Below are 15,116 nucleotides of genomic sequence, written 5' to 3' on the forward strand. Positions count from 1 at the left end.
AGAATCTAAATCTGAAGAATAGGCAAAACTTTTTTGGGGGCGGTGGGTGGATTCTTTTCCAATTCTCACTCGGAGCCGTTAATGATATGGGAAATTGTGTTCCTCATGCTTGTCACTCTTTACATCCCATTGACTGGGAGTTGAATACTCAGGAGCGAGCAGTGGAACGTGTGACAGTGTATTTGTGGTGATGATTACAGCCCATTAACTTTGATGGATGCCATTTCATAGAAAAGACGATGGGAGTTGAAACAACAGCAGCGCAGCTTGTTTTCTGTCTCTGACATGTGTGCGCAAGAATCTCGGGGAAAGAAACTGCAGTTAAATCCATGCAAAATGGAATTTTTGGATTCAAAATGAGACCACGTTTCCTTTGGAGGTTACTGAATGTCACATCTGACACTTTGATGCTGGATCAGTCTACGTGAAAGCTCGGGTATGATTGCCCTGTGACCTCCAGAGGACAGGCTAACAGTACCACAGGTTTCACCATATAATACATTGCCAGTGAAAATACTGCGTGTACCATGTGTGAGATGCATATGTGTGCAATTAAATAAGGCTGAGCTGGTTCTGAAATTGACTGCAGTGTCTGACTTTATTAAGGTTAACTATCTGGGCAGCTTTTTTTCCTCTGCACAACTCACTTTGCCTTTTGGCCTCAGTCAAAATGAGATACATTCCATTTGTCTGTGTCGGTTGTGTAAAGATAAGAGCGTGTATGCCAGAAATCTAACTCTTAAGCTCCTTCGTAGGGATTACAGACAATTGGCTAAGAGGAAAATACAAATAATCATCAACTGTTTACGGTTTCCCACTAATACCTTTGAAAAAGGAAAAAAAACGATGAAAATCCCCCACATGGAAATGCAGTCCTTAACTGAGATACCCCTGTGTAGGACACCTGCAACAAGATTCACAGGCAGGAAATCCTCTAGATGGGAGCTGAACCCACACTGCAGTAACACCCAGACAAGCAGAACAATCTACAGTAGCTACTGTCTATCCCTTTTCAAATAACGCTTTCGAGTATTGTTGTTTTTACATCCAAGAAATCCAACCAGCAAAACATCAGGAGGCACTGATAGGCAAGATAGGATTGGAATTTCTCTCTCTCTCTCTTTTTGGACCTTTAATATGTCTGCCTTGTTTGACCTTATTAGTTTTCTGCCTAGCGTCCCCTGTGAGGCATGTAATCACTAAAATAGGGGCTTAAACTGTGGGCTAAGAATCAAGCTTTTTTTCCCCCAATGATTAAGAAGTACTCTGTTCCTCTACACAGAAATACTTTGTTTGAACTACATGTTCAGAGGATAACACAAAGTCATCCTTTTCAAAAGATCTGTATAATTCTATCTATTATATGGATAACATAATGCACCCAGTAAAGCAAAGAGTGTCAGCCTAAGCCGCTGTGCTCACGTACCTCTAACCAACAGTGTTTTCTCTGAATCACTGCCCAAAAATCATTCATTAGAGACATCCAAGTGATAGATGGTTATGCATCTGTGGGCTTGATATTAACTGGGGAATAATCAGTTTTTTGGGCAGACAATAATCACCGATCACTTTCACCTCCGATTTTTTTCCCAGAAGTCGATGAATTCACCCCAAGTTGTTCTGTGCTGTAGCAGGTGACACATTATCAGGGGAACACAGACATCCCGCATGGGTGCTTTAAGTAATGCTCAGCACAGTGATTCAGTAAAATGTGAATTAATCAAGGAGATAGCCAGAGAAAATACAGATGAATACATTTCTCTAACAAGATATCCTGTAACACTGATGTCAAAGCAATCAGACATGAAACTCCTTCAGTGTGATATTTGAGAAAATTATAGGGTCTTAATATTGAATAGTTATAGAGTTATATATTTTAACAAAACAAAGTAACAGGGTGTAATTTAATTACAAAAATCTGAATATTTCTACAGCAACACAAGCACTGTGAGGCTGTAGTCAAACATAAGACTGTCTACATGCTCAAACCTGCAGTACCAACATGCTGGTGTTAAGTAATGTCACCATTTTACAGTAGCATGTCAGGACACTCATATCTGGACATTGCAGCTACTTTTCTTTTCATTCCATTTCATCATAAAACTTTATTGATCCTGAAGGAAATGCATCAGTGTTGGTCAGCGGTTCACACACACAATAAAATAAAGTGTTTGTTCTATAAAAAAGAAGAGAATAAATCAAATAATAAGTCCAAAATATCATAATTAAAAATACACTCGCTCATCCTTTAGGTCCATTAGGTCCACAAGGTACTTCTGACCTTTTCTAATCCTTCCCCCTGGTAAAGTAATGGGAAAGTCCATTTTTGAAACAGTTCATGGATTTCTGTATTAGATTTCAAATCCCTCCATACATGTGCTAGAAAATAAATGTAGGTATGAAGCACCTCTGCAACACACAATTCCAATGTCATTTCCTTTTTTGGAACACCTTACAAAAGCCATTTCTTGCAGAAATACAGTGGTGGACGAGAGTTTTATTTTTGTTGGGGTGGCTCAAATGTCGTTTTTCATGCACTTTGCCACTAAAGTTTTGATTTATTTTATTTTATTTCTCTGATATAGTGAGGAGCAATCATAAGGGTTTTTATAAGTTTCAACAAAATCTTTTAGTGGCAAACAAAGAAGAATTTTGGTTGTGGCAGTGGCGCAGCTGCCAAAGCTTTTGGCCACGATGCACTTCCTTTCACTGCAATTCTTCATTGTGTTCATTAAACAGTTTGTGTGTCATTAGTTCAGTTGGACTGTGTTTTTCGTGTTGCAAAAAAAATAATCAGAATTCACGGCAGAAGCAGATTAATTTTAAAGCCAATTCCCAAACTTTTACTCGCAACTGTAGATGTGACCAAAGTGGCACACTGACTTACAGATCAGCTTCATGAAGCCATGCCAGTAAATTGGCTTAAACAACTTCTGCTTCTAGCTGTTTATACAGAAACCTGGAAGGAAAATACTATGGTTTATCACAGTGGGACAGTAAATTACGCTCAAACACACACAAGAGACCGACACTGATATGTGCTGCTTTCCGCCGGTCGTGTAGCTGCTCTGAGTTTACAGTGGGTGGGCACAATAGAACCATCATCGCCGGTTCCCCCTGTGAAGATTTTATGCTCGGTTCTTGAGAATGTGACAGTAAAGTGTTGATTTAACACTCTTTCTGAAGACCGTAGTTTGTGGTAATTTAATTGTGTCGCAGCGTTGTGTGTGACTGAAATGTTGATGAGCTAAAACAACACATTTCTGAGACATTAAAAAAATAATAATCACACAATGAAACACTATAATAGTCACAAGCTGATCCTTATTGCAGGCCTATTGTGCCAGGATCATTCAAACTGCCTTTATTTACTGCGTCAGGATTTTATCTTTACAATATCTCATCAAAATGTTAAAATTAGAGAAGAATACTAATGAAACCTGTACACAATTGTTCTTTAAAGATTTTTGAGCTTGCATTAGCTCAGCTGAAGCTCTGAACCTGACGTAAAGTGATGGCGCTGCAAAATCGCAACTCAATATGTCATCAATCCACGTTGGACAGGAAGGAGATAGTCGCAGAAGGATAAAACAGTGAAGATTTGGTGACACTACCGTGCATGAGAAATTCGTTTGAGGTGAAAGGGAAACATATAGCCCCAGAGCTCATGCCCTGTTTAGTTTCTGTTTGACCAAATGGCCTACATTAGGTGATATATTTAGCTATTTATAGTAGCTGGGGCAGGCAGGAAACAGCTGCCATGTGTCAGGGTGACAGGCTGACATCCCTCATCTCAGCAGGACCTCCCTGCCAGGCAGACAGGAGGAAGCTCTTTATACCTAAACTGAAATGGGACATAGCTTCTTATCATTCATGCTGCATACAGAAACTAATAATCTATGGAGCCTGTGGCAAAGACTCAACAATGAAACTGGGTTAACAGTGGCTAGTATGGGCAGCTCGATTCAAAGCCAGACTCGTGAGCTTTACAGAGCTCTGTTTTCCTTTTTTCTTACAGAGAACACTGTGGATTTCATTCAAGCCGGATCAGTATTGATCATCAGGAGCTTTTATTGTGGCGTCTTGGCGGCGTAAACTGGCACAAGATTCCTCAGCTCTGATGAAATAATGTGTTGATTCACAAGCGCTGAAAGAAACGTTCAGGCTGACAAACGGGCAGAATCAATATTCACGACTTCGCTCGAATCTGCAGGCGTTCAGGTATTACGAATGGCTGTAAACAAAGTTTCCATTAATGTGCTAGCGTCAAAGTCTTATTGTTTTCTCGAAAAACTCATGAAACACCATGCCTTACGTTTTTTGGGGAACATGAAAGTCCGTATTGATTTCAGCTTTTTTGCAAGATGCATGGCATTAAGTGGCGTTAACATAACATACTGCTGTACAATGAAAGTCTGCCACAGCCAAATGAATGTATGCCGTGTAGCTTTTAAAAGTAGGTACTTTAAAAACTGGGGTAGGTGTCAAGGTAATGTGCTTCTCTCATTTCAGCCTAGTAGTTAATGTTTTGCTGAGAGGCTTTAAAATCAGCACAGCTTTCTTTTTAAAACCTTATCTACAGTGAAATCCTATCACTCTTCAAATGAAGTGTCAGAAAAAGCACGAGCGACTTTGAATCCTTTTTTTGTTTCTGTTTCATTCACGCAACAGACTGATTGTTGCTGTTAGCTATAATCTCTGAATCTCTGCTGATCACAGATGTAGGCTTGTTAGCTGAGGGGTATTTCTGATAAAGAGACAAATGTCAGGGGGAGGGAGATTCGCACTCTGGCATTACAAAAGCTGGCACCATTTCAAGATATTATGTTTGCTATGCTGTCCCCAACGCTCGAGAGAAATACTGGGTGCAAAGAGCAACACATTTCTCCCAAACTCCTCACAGAGACAGGCGAGCCTATCGTTGCCATCGTCTGCAAAACTTTTCCGCCCCACGCCTGCGCTGCGACGTCGGATTTTGAGGTCAAGAAGGGTGCGAGGGCTGGTTTGGTCTTGAAAAAGCAATATAATGATTGCTAGTTCCACATTTATTGTAGTGACGGTGGCATCTAAAAATTTAAGAAATAAAAAAAGGTGACATTTTCTCCCTCAAACTACTCCATATTGCATGCCAATATGGGCAATGTTCACATCGGCACAGTGGGCATTAAAAATGTTGCAGCTCACCATGAAAACAAACACAGCTTGTACTTTGTATGCTGATTAGTTTGAGAGCTACACAAAGGTAATAAGTGCAAGGGCATTGGCTTGCATATGTAAAACTCAACAGTTTATTATCAGTGACTTTTTTTTTTCCTCCGCAATGTTAATGTGACCATGTGGCTCATACCAATTAATTCCTTTGTTGTTTCAACACCATATTGAGCTGATAATGAGTTTGTTGACCTCATGGTGAAACCCACACCATGAAATTTTAAACAAGTAAGTGGTACTCGCTGTTTTTCTCCAGGGAAACTTTTTAGTTGCTGTTCTTGTAACTATAAAAAGGGCTCTGTGCAATGTGTGAACAATTTTGGTGTAGCAAGCAACGACGCTACACTTAAAGTATGGTTTGGTTGATTGGCAAGAATCACTCGATTAGCTCTGAATCCTGATTATGTTAAATAAGCACTCAGCTTAGGTAAAAATAACTATTTTGGTAAGGTACCTAAATGATTGCAGTAAAAGTTCTTTCTCACTTTTTTAGTGCTACTTGCTGAAATTATCGATGCTGTCACTGTTATTCAGAGGACAGTGTCAAATAAGAAAACTGCTTCTGCTCAGTAGTTGTTTGCTGTAACCAGCTCCTCTCAAGGTTACTCATTAAAAACATATATGGGTTATATGTTGCTTCAAACACAAGCAAACGATGCTGCAAAGAAACACAACAGAATATGACAACACACACACAAAAAGTAAGAGTACCTCGTCTAGGGTATCAATACATCATCATCAGCAGGATCAATAACGCACAGGCCCGTTGTTGCTTTATTGCTGTGCTTGCACATGGCAGTCGCTTTGCTGGTTCATAAAAGTCGCGCAATATTATTTTCTTGTTTATCATTAAAATTGTCTTGCACTTTAGCGCACGTGTAGTTATTTTATTAATAAAGAACTGAAAAAAATAAATGAGCAATGTCGGAGATGGTGAAGATATGCTCAGAAAATATATTAGCCTCATAAATCATGACAAGTGGTCCTCTGCTACATATATTACCTCCGTGAATATTACCACCTTTATAATGAAAGGCCTCCAATTGATATGGGTGATTCTGGGATTATCGTAATAATAATGCATTGCACACCCTCTGTGTGTTGTGCTGAATACATTTTTATTGATCTTGATATGATAACTGAATTGATCTAATGCTAAGCTCTTTGTAAAATATCATACGATTAAACCTAAGAATCTATTTAGAATACGTTGTACATTTCAACAAAGTGATGAGGAGGCATTATGTGCGTCTGCATAGCAGACAAGCCATTTTCATCTGTATGTAAATGCTGAGTATGTAAATAAGCCATGCAGCACCACAGAGGGAAATAGCTGTTGGGCTTGGATTTATCATTTGCAAACTATTTGATCCTCTGATCTTGTGGCACATATACACATCCGATGTCTTTTTACAACATATCAAATTTCAAGATCATACACAATCACATAACAGGCGATATTTCCTCATTTCATTCATTCACTCAGGCTGGATCGAGGTTTCTTGGCTGTTAAGATCGGGTGGGAGTGGAACCAGGCAGAACAAATGCTTTCTAGCAACAATGGAATCTAGGTGATGTTTTTTTTCTCACATATCTCCTTATTTCCTAATGCAATGATGCCGCATTCGTACGGTGCAACTTTAATCTTGTTCTGAAAAATTCCATTAATCTCGTACGTTGCTCGCAATACAAAAGAAGAAGATAAAAATGCTGAGCAGTGGCAAAAAGAAAAGAAAAAAAAAAGACACTGGTGCCATATTTTACATCCTCGAACTGCCTTACCAAGGCCCAAGTGCAGAACATGCTAGTCGATTTCCCTGCTTAATGCAGCACATTTAAAGTGAATTAATGAAAATCCCCCCTCGTGGAATGAGTGTTATTGGGGCTGCCTCGAAGATGGGCTGTCAAAGAAATCGAATCAAATGGGGGGGACAGCCATTTTGTCCTTGCCATATAGATTATTTATCAATCTGACCATCCGCAGTGACGCATGCCTGCTTTTAGAGTCAGTTCACATACACAGTAACCTCACATCAACCTACCAGCTGGCCATAATCTGTTTTTCAGTTCAGGGTTGACTGACCGCAAATGCATTTTCTTTCTGACGCTGGATTTTTATTTTTTTTTTTCAGTGAAATATATATAATTGAAAACTCATTTAACACCCAAATAACCAAATAAAAACATCTGTACTTTCTACCTTTCAAAGCACAGGAGTATGATGTAATAAATATGCAATATGTGAATGGCCTTAAGATTTTAATCAATCATTCCACTTCAAACCTTCAAAGCACCCTTTTAAATCTCTAACTGCCAGAGTGAAACTGTTTGAGCAAACAAAGAGGAGAAAGAAAATGCAGGGGCTTGCGTGTTTTCAATTTAGCACTTTTTTTTATGGATTCCTTCTTTCACAATGATCTTAATCTCCTCTGAAGAAAGCTGCCTGGTACCCTCCCGCTCGCTTCCACTCCTCCATTTCGCAGTCATTTGCATGGGCAGAAAGGAGCTCGCACAGAACACATTTCAGTGCCAGGTTCCTCTCATTAAGTCACCTGTCACTTCAGGACTATTATACCAGCCTCGTATTAGCGTCACCTCTCCTCCCCAATAAAGCACCTGGAGGACCGCCGTGAGCCCACAGGCTGATGGCAGCCTACACATTTCACATTAGCCACTTCTGTTTTACACGGCGGCACATCACGTCGCTCAAAATGGATTGCTGATTTTCATAATGTGCATAACATACACAATGGCAAGTGGTGTAATTTATTCTACTGAACACAAAAATTACACCAATTGCGCTACGTAATCAAACGCACCAAATGTTCTCACTGACTGTCGTGCTCAGAAGGGGGAAAAAAAAGAAGAAGAAGAAAAAAAAGAGTGAAAATTCTCTGCATTGGCTGCCAGGGGCACGGTAACTTATCCAACCGCATGAGGACTATATCATCAAGAATGCATTTGTTATCTCTTGGGTACAGATACAGTAAAAGGCCCTCCAGATTGTTCCTGCACGTTTCAATTACATTTGACATGCGGTGAAGGGTTTCGACTTCAAAAAGCTTCGCTCTCTGCGCCACGCTAAACCGTGAAGCTGATGCTTTGCGTTGTAGTTTTCGATCGCCAGGGGGCTGAGGTGTCAGAACTGGCAAGCATGATAATGGTTATACTTCTGCTGGTTTATGGGCCCTACAGTGACCCTCATGTCTGTTAACCTTGCTTTCTCTGTCTTATAAATCCTATCCTGAGAGGTTTATAGGGCTCACTTGTCAAGCCGTTCCGGTTGTATTTGGTGGGTGGAGCTGCAGCACAGACAAACGGCACGGTGATAAATCCTGCATCTGTTGAGTGACTACAGCATACACGCGTATTTGTTACACCGCAGGACAATTTACATAGTAAATGTCACAACAAATCAGTAATTATAATGACCATTCCTCCTAGGCATCTTGGCGGGCAAAGAGTACATTTCAATATATGGGAACTGCGTGTGGGCTTGCGTGTTTGAGTCAGAAGCTCGAGCCTATCCTGTCTATCAAAGGTAATGTTTGCCAGTGTCCAGAGGAACGTGTCTAGGTTTAGCCTACGCCAGACTAAGCCCTGTCCTCCCCACTCCTCTTCCCCTGTGGGTTGCGCTTGACATCCACCGTTTTCACAGCTGCTCTCAGCAGTGCACTCCATTACACCTTAAATCACTTAAAAGATCTGAAGCACCAAAAACTCCCTCTGCAGCTAATTCACCCTGACCATGTGGATCATCCAGAGAAAATAAGAGCAGGAAAACACTGCAACGTCTGATTCCAGCCTAATAAAGTGCAATACCACCTTAAATGAACAATATTAAATCAAGACACTAAATTATACCCACAGACTCGAGTGCCGTTATCAAAGATACCGCAAAGCTGCAGATAAAAATCTCATATTTTACACCCAGTTCTTGAAGTTCACGGCAGAAGCAGATTCCTCTTTGTTGGATATCCGAAAGCAGCCACAGAGATTAGGCTCAATAAAGAAGGAGGGATAAGTGGGTCTTGTCCTGTGTTTGGTGGCACAGAGGAGTAGACACACAGAGGCATGACACGCAGCTGCACAGTGCTATTGATTCTCCGCTGGTCTCCAGGCACCCTTCCCTTTCATTCAGGCTGCCTGCCAAGTGCCTCTGAACAGGAGCCCCTGCTCTCCCAATGTCTGCACGTCTGCTTAAGCACAATCAATGGGCCATCAGCAGGGGAGAGAACGCACACCACAGTCTTTACTTCCACAGGGTGCAAGTGAGGGGAAATTGAAAATATATGTAGTGGAAAGGCATCATGATACCATGCAGGCATAAAGCATCATTGACTATCAGAATGAAATCAAATGCTTTCAAAGGCTTCAAATGGAGGTTCCAGCCAGTAGCGCACCCGCTAGTCTCTAAAGAGCTTATTTGCCAGCGAATGAAAAGACACCCCCATTCATATGGGTCTAAATACCTATTTGTCAGACGTGGATCAATTTTTCTGCATGCTGAGCTCTGATACAAACCATCAGAATACCTCATTTCCCCTGATCAGATAAGCATCTGAAGGTGATTGGAGAAGAATACAGCAGATGCTTTTCTTACGTCGCTGTATCAGTAGACATGACTCTGGTTTGTAGGCTTGTGTGAGATGTGTTTTTTCAGAAGCACGCCTTTAAAGACAAAGATGGATCGCAACTTTGTCTTACACTGATGAGTATTCAGCCTCTCCAGCAGTGGTCCACTATGCAGCATTCTGCAGCACTGTAAGGCTTCGGTTCAGGTTGCAAATCTGTCAGCCGGGCTGTCACGGATCACAATGGAGTGACAAAGATGTCCCCATTACCAAGGACATTTCAGTTTTGTTCTCTCGCGGCAAAAAACATCTTTTTCAAATCCATCTTGAGCAACACAAAGGGGACTCCGAGCTGAATGCAGCAATATCTTTGTTTCTCCCCAAAGATAAATAATGAACCCTCTTACACAACTCATCGTTCACCCGCGCTTTGAATCGAAATGGAAAGCACGGCCGATGCAGCATTGTGTACGAGGTGGCCCGCTTCAATCACCAGATCGTGCCCATTACTAATTATGCTCTCATTGGTCATTTCGAGGGTGAGTGGTAGTTCGACTGATATTGAGTGAGCACAGAGGGAAGAGTTGTATGCCATTAAGAAGACAGAAAATCCACTAACTCAGTGTCACCCGCAGCATGAGCGCAGATAGAGGGAAATGTCACTGTTTAATTATATAACAATTACAATAATGATAATAATAACAAAATATGCTGCCTGCAGAGCTGAGGGGTACTCAGGTGCTGAGTGGCTGCATCAATGCAGATGTGAAGGAAGACAAAAACAAGAGGGATTATTTATCCCCCCCCCCTCCTGTTGGATCAGGTTGTGCGCATTGTGGAGATCTCTGTGTCAGTTCAAACCAACAGTAATAATGATACTAATGCAGGAAGGAACACATTTTGAACTTAATATTCTCAGGATTGTGCCTTACATAGCTCCAGCTTATACACTGCTGCAGACACACACACACACACACACACACACACACAGACACAAGTACACACTGCCAGAGGCAATTTGTTTTTGCAGTGTTTGCTTTGCGATGTTGTGACTTTGAAATTAAAAACTGGCGTTATTTCAACAGGCCCTAATTTCTGTGTCATCAGCGAAGAGGAGGACTAACACTGGCTGAGCGGCTGTGCTCAACCCCATACGAGCAGCAGCAGCAGCAGCAGCAGCTAGTGCAGAAGCAACATTGTTGTGTTTTTCCTTTGGTGTGATTGCGATTCCCCCGCTGCTTAAACTCCGCATTCCGTTTGTTTGTTTGTTTTTAATGCAAGCAGGTATCAGGTCAAACATAACGACGGTGACAAAAGTTTGCAACACCCTGGGTCGTGCAAAAGCGCATCACCAAAGACTGGGAATAATGCTCATAACAACAACAATAATAATAATAACAGCAAGCCACACCGTGCAGCTGAGCGCGCTCATCAATACAAATTAATTTGATGTAATCGTCCAACCCGAGTTTAATCATTTTGTGCTACATCAGCACGTGGTTGCGACCGGTGGTGTTCGCGAGCATGAAATTGGCATTCAAATATTTACTGCACCTTGTTGAAACGGAGAGAGGGGAGCTGAGAGAGGGTGAATGAGAGGCGGAGAGGAGGCGGTGCAGGGACAGGAGAGGCGTGTGTGTGTGTGTGTGTGTGTCCTATACGTTTTGTAAACTGCTTTGCCTTTAATTTGGCCTGTTAATGCGGTATGTGGGAGCGTGGTCAGTGAGCTGTAGTTTGTTTGCTCCTATAGCTCGACAATAAAAGCGCCTTTTTTAAAGACATTGCGGTAACCTTTAGAAAGGCATTCGGTAACGACCCTTGGAAATCGACAGGGACGGTGGCTTACCCTCAGAATGATAAGATGCGCTTGTGAGGGGCAGGCTCGCTGATTGTGGAGCGAATCGACCACGGAAGCTTCTATAAAGCACACTGCTCCTGCTCTCTGATTGGCTGAGCATTAATACGTCCAATGGCCCACACCTGTGGCCCTGCTACAGTTAGTTAAAATATTTTTTATGCAAATTAAGATCTACTAGCTAATTGTAAGTGCTCGTTGAGAACACTGCTACATAATAATTGTTTAATTGCTGGTATTATTACAGTAATAATAATTTTGGGGCTTCTTTTTCATTGTTGTGTGTTGTGTGTGTTTATCGACACAGTAACAATGCCGAGCTGGTGAGTTGTGGTGTGTCTCGAGCGCTAGAAGGTTTTTTTAATGGACTTTTGCAGCCACCTACCCCAGTGTTGTCATGGTGACAATGGTGTACCAAAAGGCTGCGGGGATACTGGTGAACTTGCTGGCCGTGGAGCCTTTCTCCGCATAAAACATAACCGTGGCAAAGATAATGATGGCCATGGTGAGCGAAAAGAGGAGGAAGCCCAGCTCGGAGGCGCAGCTCTTCAAGGTGTATCCCAAGATGCGCAGCCCAGCGGAGTGCCGGGAGAACTTGAAAATCCGAAAAACCCGGAAGACTCTGAGGGTGACGAAAGCACCGCTCACCTGGTCGTTGTCGGTCATCACCAGGCCGATGTAGTAAGGCATGATGGCGACCACGTCGATGACGCTCATCACACTTTTCATGAACTTGTACCGGCTGGGCGCCGCGATTAATCGGAGGAGGTACTCTACCGTGAAGATCATGACGCACGCGGTGTCCAAACAAAAGAAGGCCAGAGCGTAACGGTCTCCACAGGAAATCTCCTTTGACCTGTTGGGCAAAGTCCCACAGGGAACCGTCTCCACCACGTTGGCCATCACCGATATGGCAATGAAGAACCCCGTGACATAGTAGAAGACCAGAGCCAAGGTGCTGGTGTGGGGGTTTTCAAAAGCCCGCCACAGGTACTCCCGGAACGTCAGGTTGACTGGCGTGACGTCATTGTTCATGTCCATCTCCTCGTCATCCTGAAGCCTCTCCGCGTTTTCGCGCCTTCGGTCTTTGTACTCCTCGTAGCAGCAGTCCCCGATGATCTCGGGAATAATGCCAAAGAACGCGAGCTCCTCGTCGTACGCGGATATGCATTCTTGGCGCGGATAGTGTAGTTTCCCCGTGCGGTAGAAATTGAGGATGTGTCTGAAGATGTCAGGGTCGCGGTCGAAAAAGTATTCGTTCGTCTCCTCGTGGAAAAAGAAGTCTCTCTCCGTGCTCCCCAGCAAAGTGTCCGGGTACCTCTCCAAAGTGGTTCGCCACGTTTGAAACTTGGTCCCACTCACGTTGAGGATAATGAGTCCATCCTGGGCTTTCCTCTTGTCTTGAGGAGGCATGGGCATCGGGGTGCTCGCCACGGGCATCCATCCTATGGCCGCTGCTCGGGCGAAGGGAAGCCATGCCGCTACACCTGCTGCCATGCTGACCTGTAGTTTCTTTTTTTAAAACGACCCTGCTCCGGTTATCACAGTGCTACGGCTCGGAGATGAATTGCATCTGCAGGAAGAACAGATAGGGACAGTGACGGTTATAGGCTTGTGGAGCAGAATGTGATAAGAAAACGCACGAGCCCATTTACTTTTACTGATACTGCGCATAACACCGTAGAGTATCACTCTCCACAGCCTTATCCACAGTGTAACTGTTCAGTTATGGAAGCCCACTTTGCGGCAGAATATGAATTAGATTTCGATCATCATCCATCAATAAAAGCAGGCGTGTTTCTTCTTCTTTTTCTCCCGCTCTCAGCCAAAAAAAAAAAAAAAAAAAAAAAAAAAGAGTAAGAGAAAAGGGGAAAAACACCCACCTTAAAGAAGGTTTCTCTTTAAACTGCATCCACGGCGAGTTCAATAAAATACCTATCATAGGAAGAGAATACTTGCGATTCCGCCACCCATCTATGTGTCACTGCACCCAGACGAGAAGGGGGGGGGAAACAGTAGAAAAACGTTGCATCAACAAGTTAAACAATTCAAGCGCCAGTGTCTCAACAAAGCGGTCATCTGTCCAGGCGCGAGCCTTTCTTTTTTTCTCTTCTTGACATCCGCAAGGCTCATGTGCACAGGCTTTTCCTCCCGTTGCAGCTACTCCTCAATAAACTCCTGTTCCTCTCGTCGACTGCAAGACCATCCTCCCCCTTCCTCACCAACAAGCCCCGACTGTGGAGAGAGGAGGGAAAATCGTATGCAGAGAGAGGAGTGGTCCTATATCTGCACCCAGAAATTCCTCTGCTGCTTCACTGTGGGGGGAACTAATCAATGCGTAATGGTGGTCTCAGTAGGCGGCATCGCCAAAACCTCAAGTTAACGCTTTTGTTTGTGTGTTTTTCCTCTCGTTGCACACCAGGGACTTACTCCCAGCCGTATATTACTCCGCTCTAATATTATACAATATGCATAATGTCGCTAATATAATGAAATGTCTTAGATAAAGTGATTTATTCTCTATGGAGGTCGTAATGAACATCGGCTTTATGTCGACGCATTAACGCACATATAGTCCCTTAAGGCGCATTTTTTAAATGTACATATATAATTTTTTTTTAACCAATTTAGTGGGAAAAAAGTAAACCTGATACCACTCGAGCTTAGAGGAACACGTGAGTGCGCGCATACTCGAAATTTTCTGACTATAATCTTCAGCCTGAGTTTGTTTAATTTTTTTTTTTACATAAAAACAAACATCCGATCTCAGATCTGCAACAAATCCTGATCAATACGGTTTCCTGGACTTGCACTGTTGTGTAATGCTGTTGAACAGAATTACACAGCTTAAAAGGTCAACATCATTGGGCTACACCGCTCTACTGACATTTTCCAAAATAACCATAATCAATTAAATGTCTCGCGTGCTCCATAACGTAACAACACTGGGGAATCGAGACAGCTGTGTCCACTGTGTAGCACGTGTTTAGGCTCAGGCCGTGTTTGGCTGTGAAAACAGCGATTTGGGACATAAGGAGCACGTTCCCAGTAAGGATTTAGCTCCCGTTTTAGCCAGTTTTGTTTTTCAGCACCGCGGACAGCACCCGTGCTTTCAGCTCTGCTGCTCAAGCCGGCTTCTTGTGCAGATGCCTGCGTGCAGGTTACAGATTACAGGCGTATTTTGCCCTGCAGTCACATAATTGTAGAGCTTCTCCAGCTTCAGCCAAACGGTCATGCTTAAGTAAACGCGGCTACCGAGCTCCTTGGAAATGGACGGTCAGTGCAGATGAGGTGTGGATTCATTCACTTTGGCAAATTTACTGCAGCTGTTGCTCTTATGTAAAGTACTGTAATTTGTAGCAAATGAATAGGAAGGGGCTCCTTTTCTTGCCAAAGGACAGTTTGGCACTATAAATGGCTCCTGATGGACACATTAGATGTTGCACCAGTTTGACCTGTGGCCTTTTACTTTCCAG

General features: G+C 42.8%; 1 protein-coding gene across 2 annotated transcripts in view; it reads right to left on the reverse strand.

The window, feature by feature from the left end:
* LOC116332690 (potassium voltage-gated channel subfamily D member 2-like) overlaps positions 1-13,926 on the reverse strand; it is a 32,216-nt gene extending 18,290 nt beyond the window's left edge. For both annotated transcript variants that reach the window (XM_031755733.2, XM_031755732.2), the window contains exons 1-2: positions 13,524-13,926; positions 12,026-13,213 (exon numbers count right to left, since the gene is read on the reverse strand). In XM_031755733.2, the coding sequence (XP_031611593.1) occupies positions 12,026-13,137 (1,112 nt within the window). In that variant the 5' untranslated portion in view covers positions 13,138-13,213; positions 13,524-13,926. The remainder of the gene's footprint in view (positions 1-12,025; positions 13,214-13,523) is intronic.
* Between the last annotated feature and the right edge of the window lie 1,190 nt (positions 13,927-15,116).

This window comes from Oreochromis aureus, linkage group 7 (assembly GCF_013358895.1).
Source record: "Oreochromis aureus strain Israel breed Guangdong linkage group 7, ZZ_aureus, whole genome shotgun sequence".
Taxonomy (NCBI): Eukaryota; Metazoa; Chordata; class Actinopteri; order Cichliformes; family Cichlidae; genus Oreochromis; species Oreochromis aureus.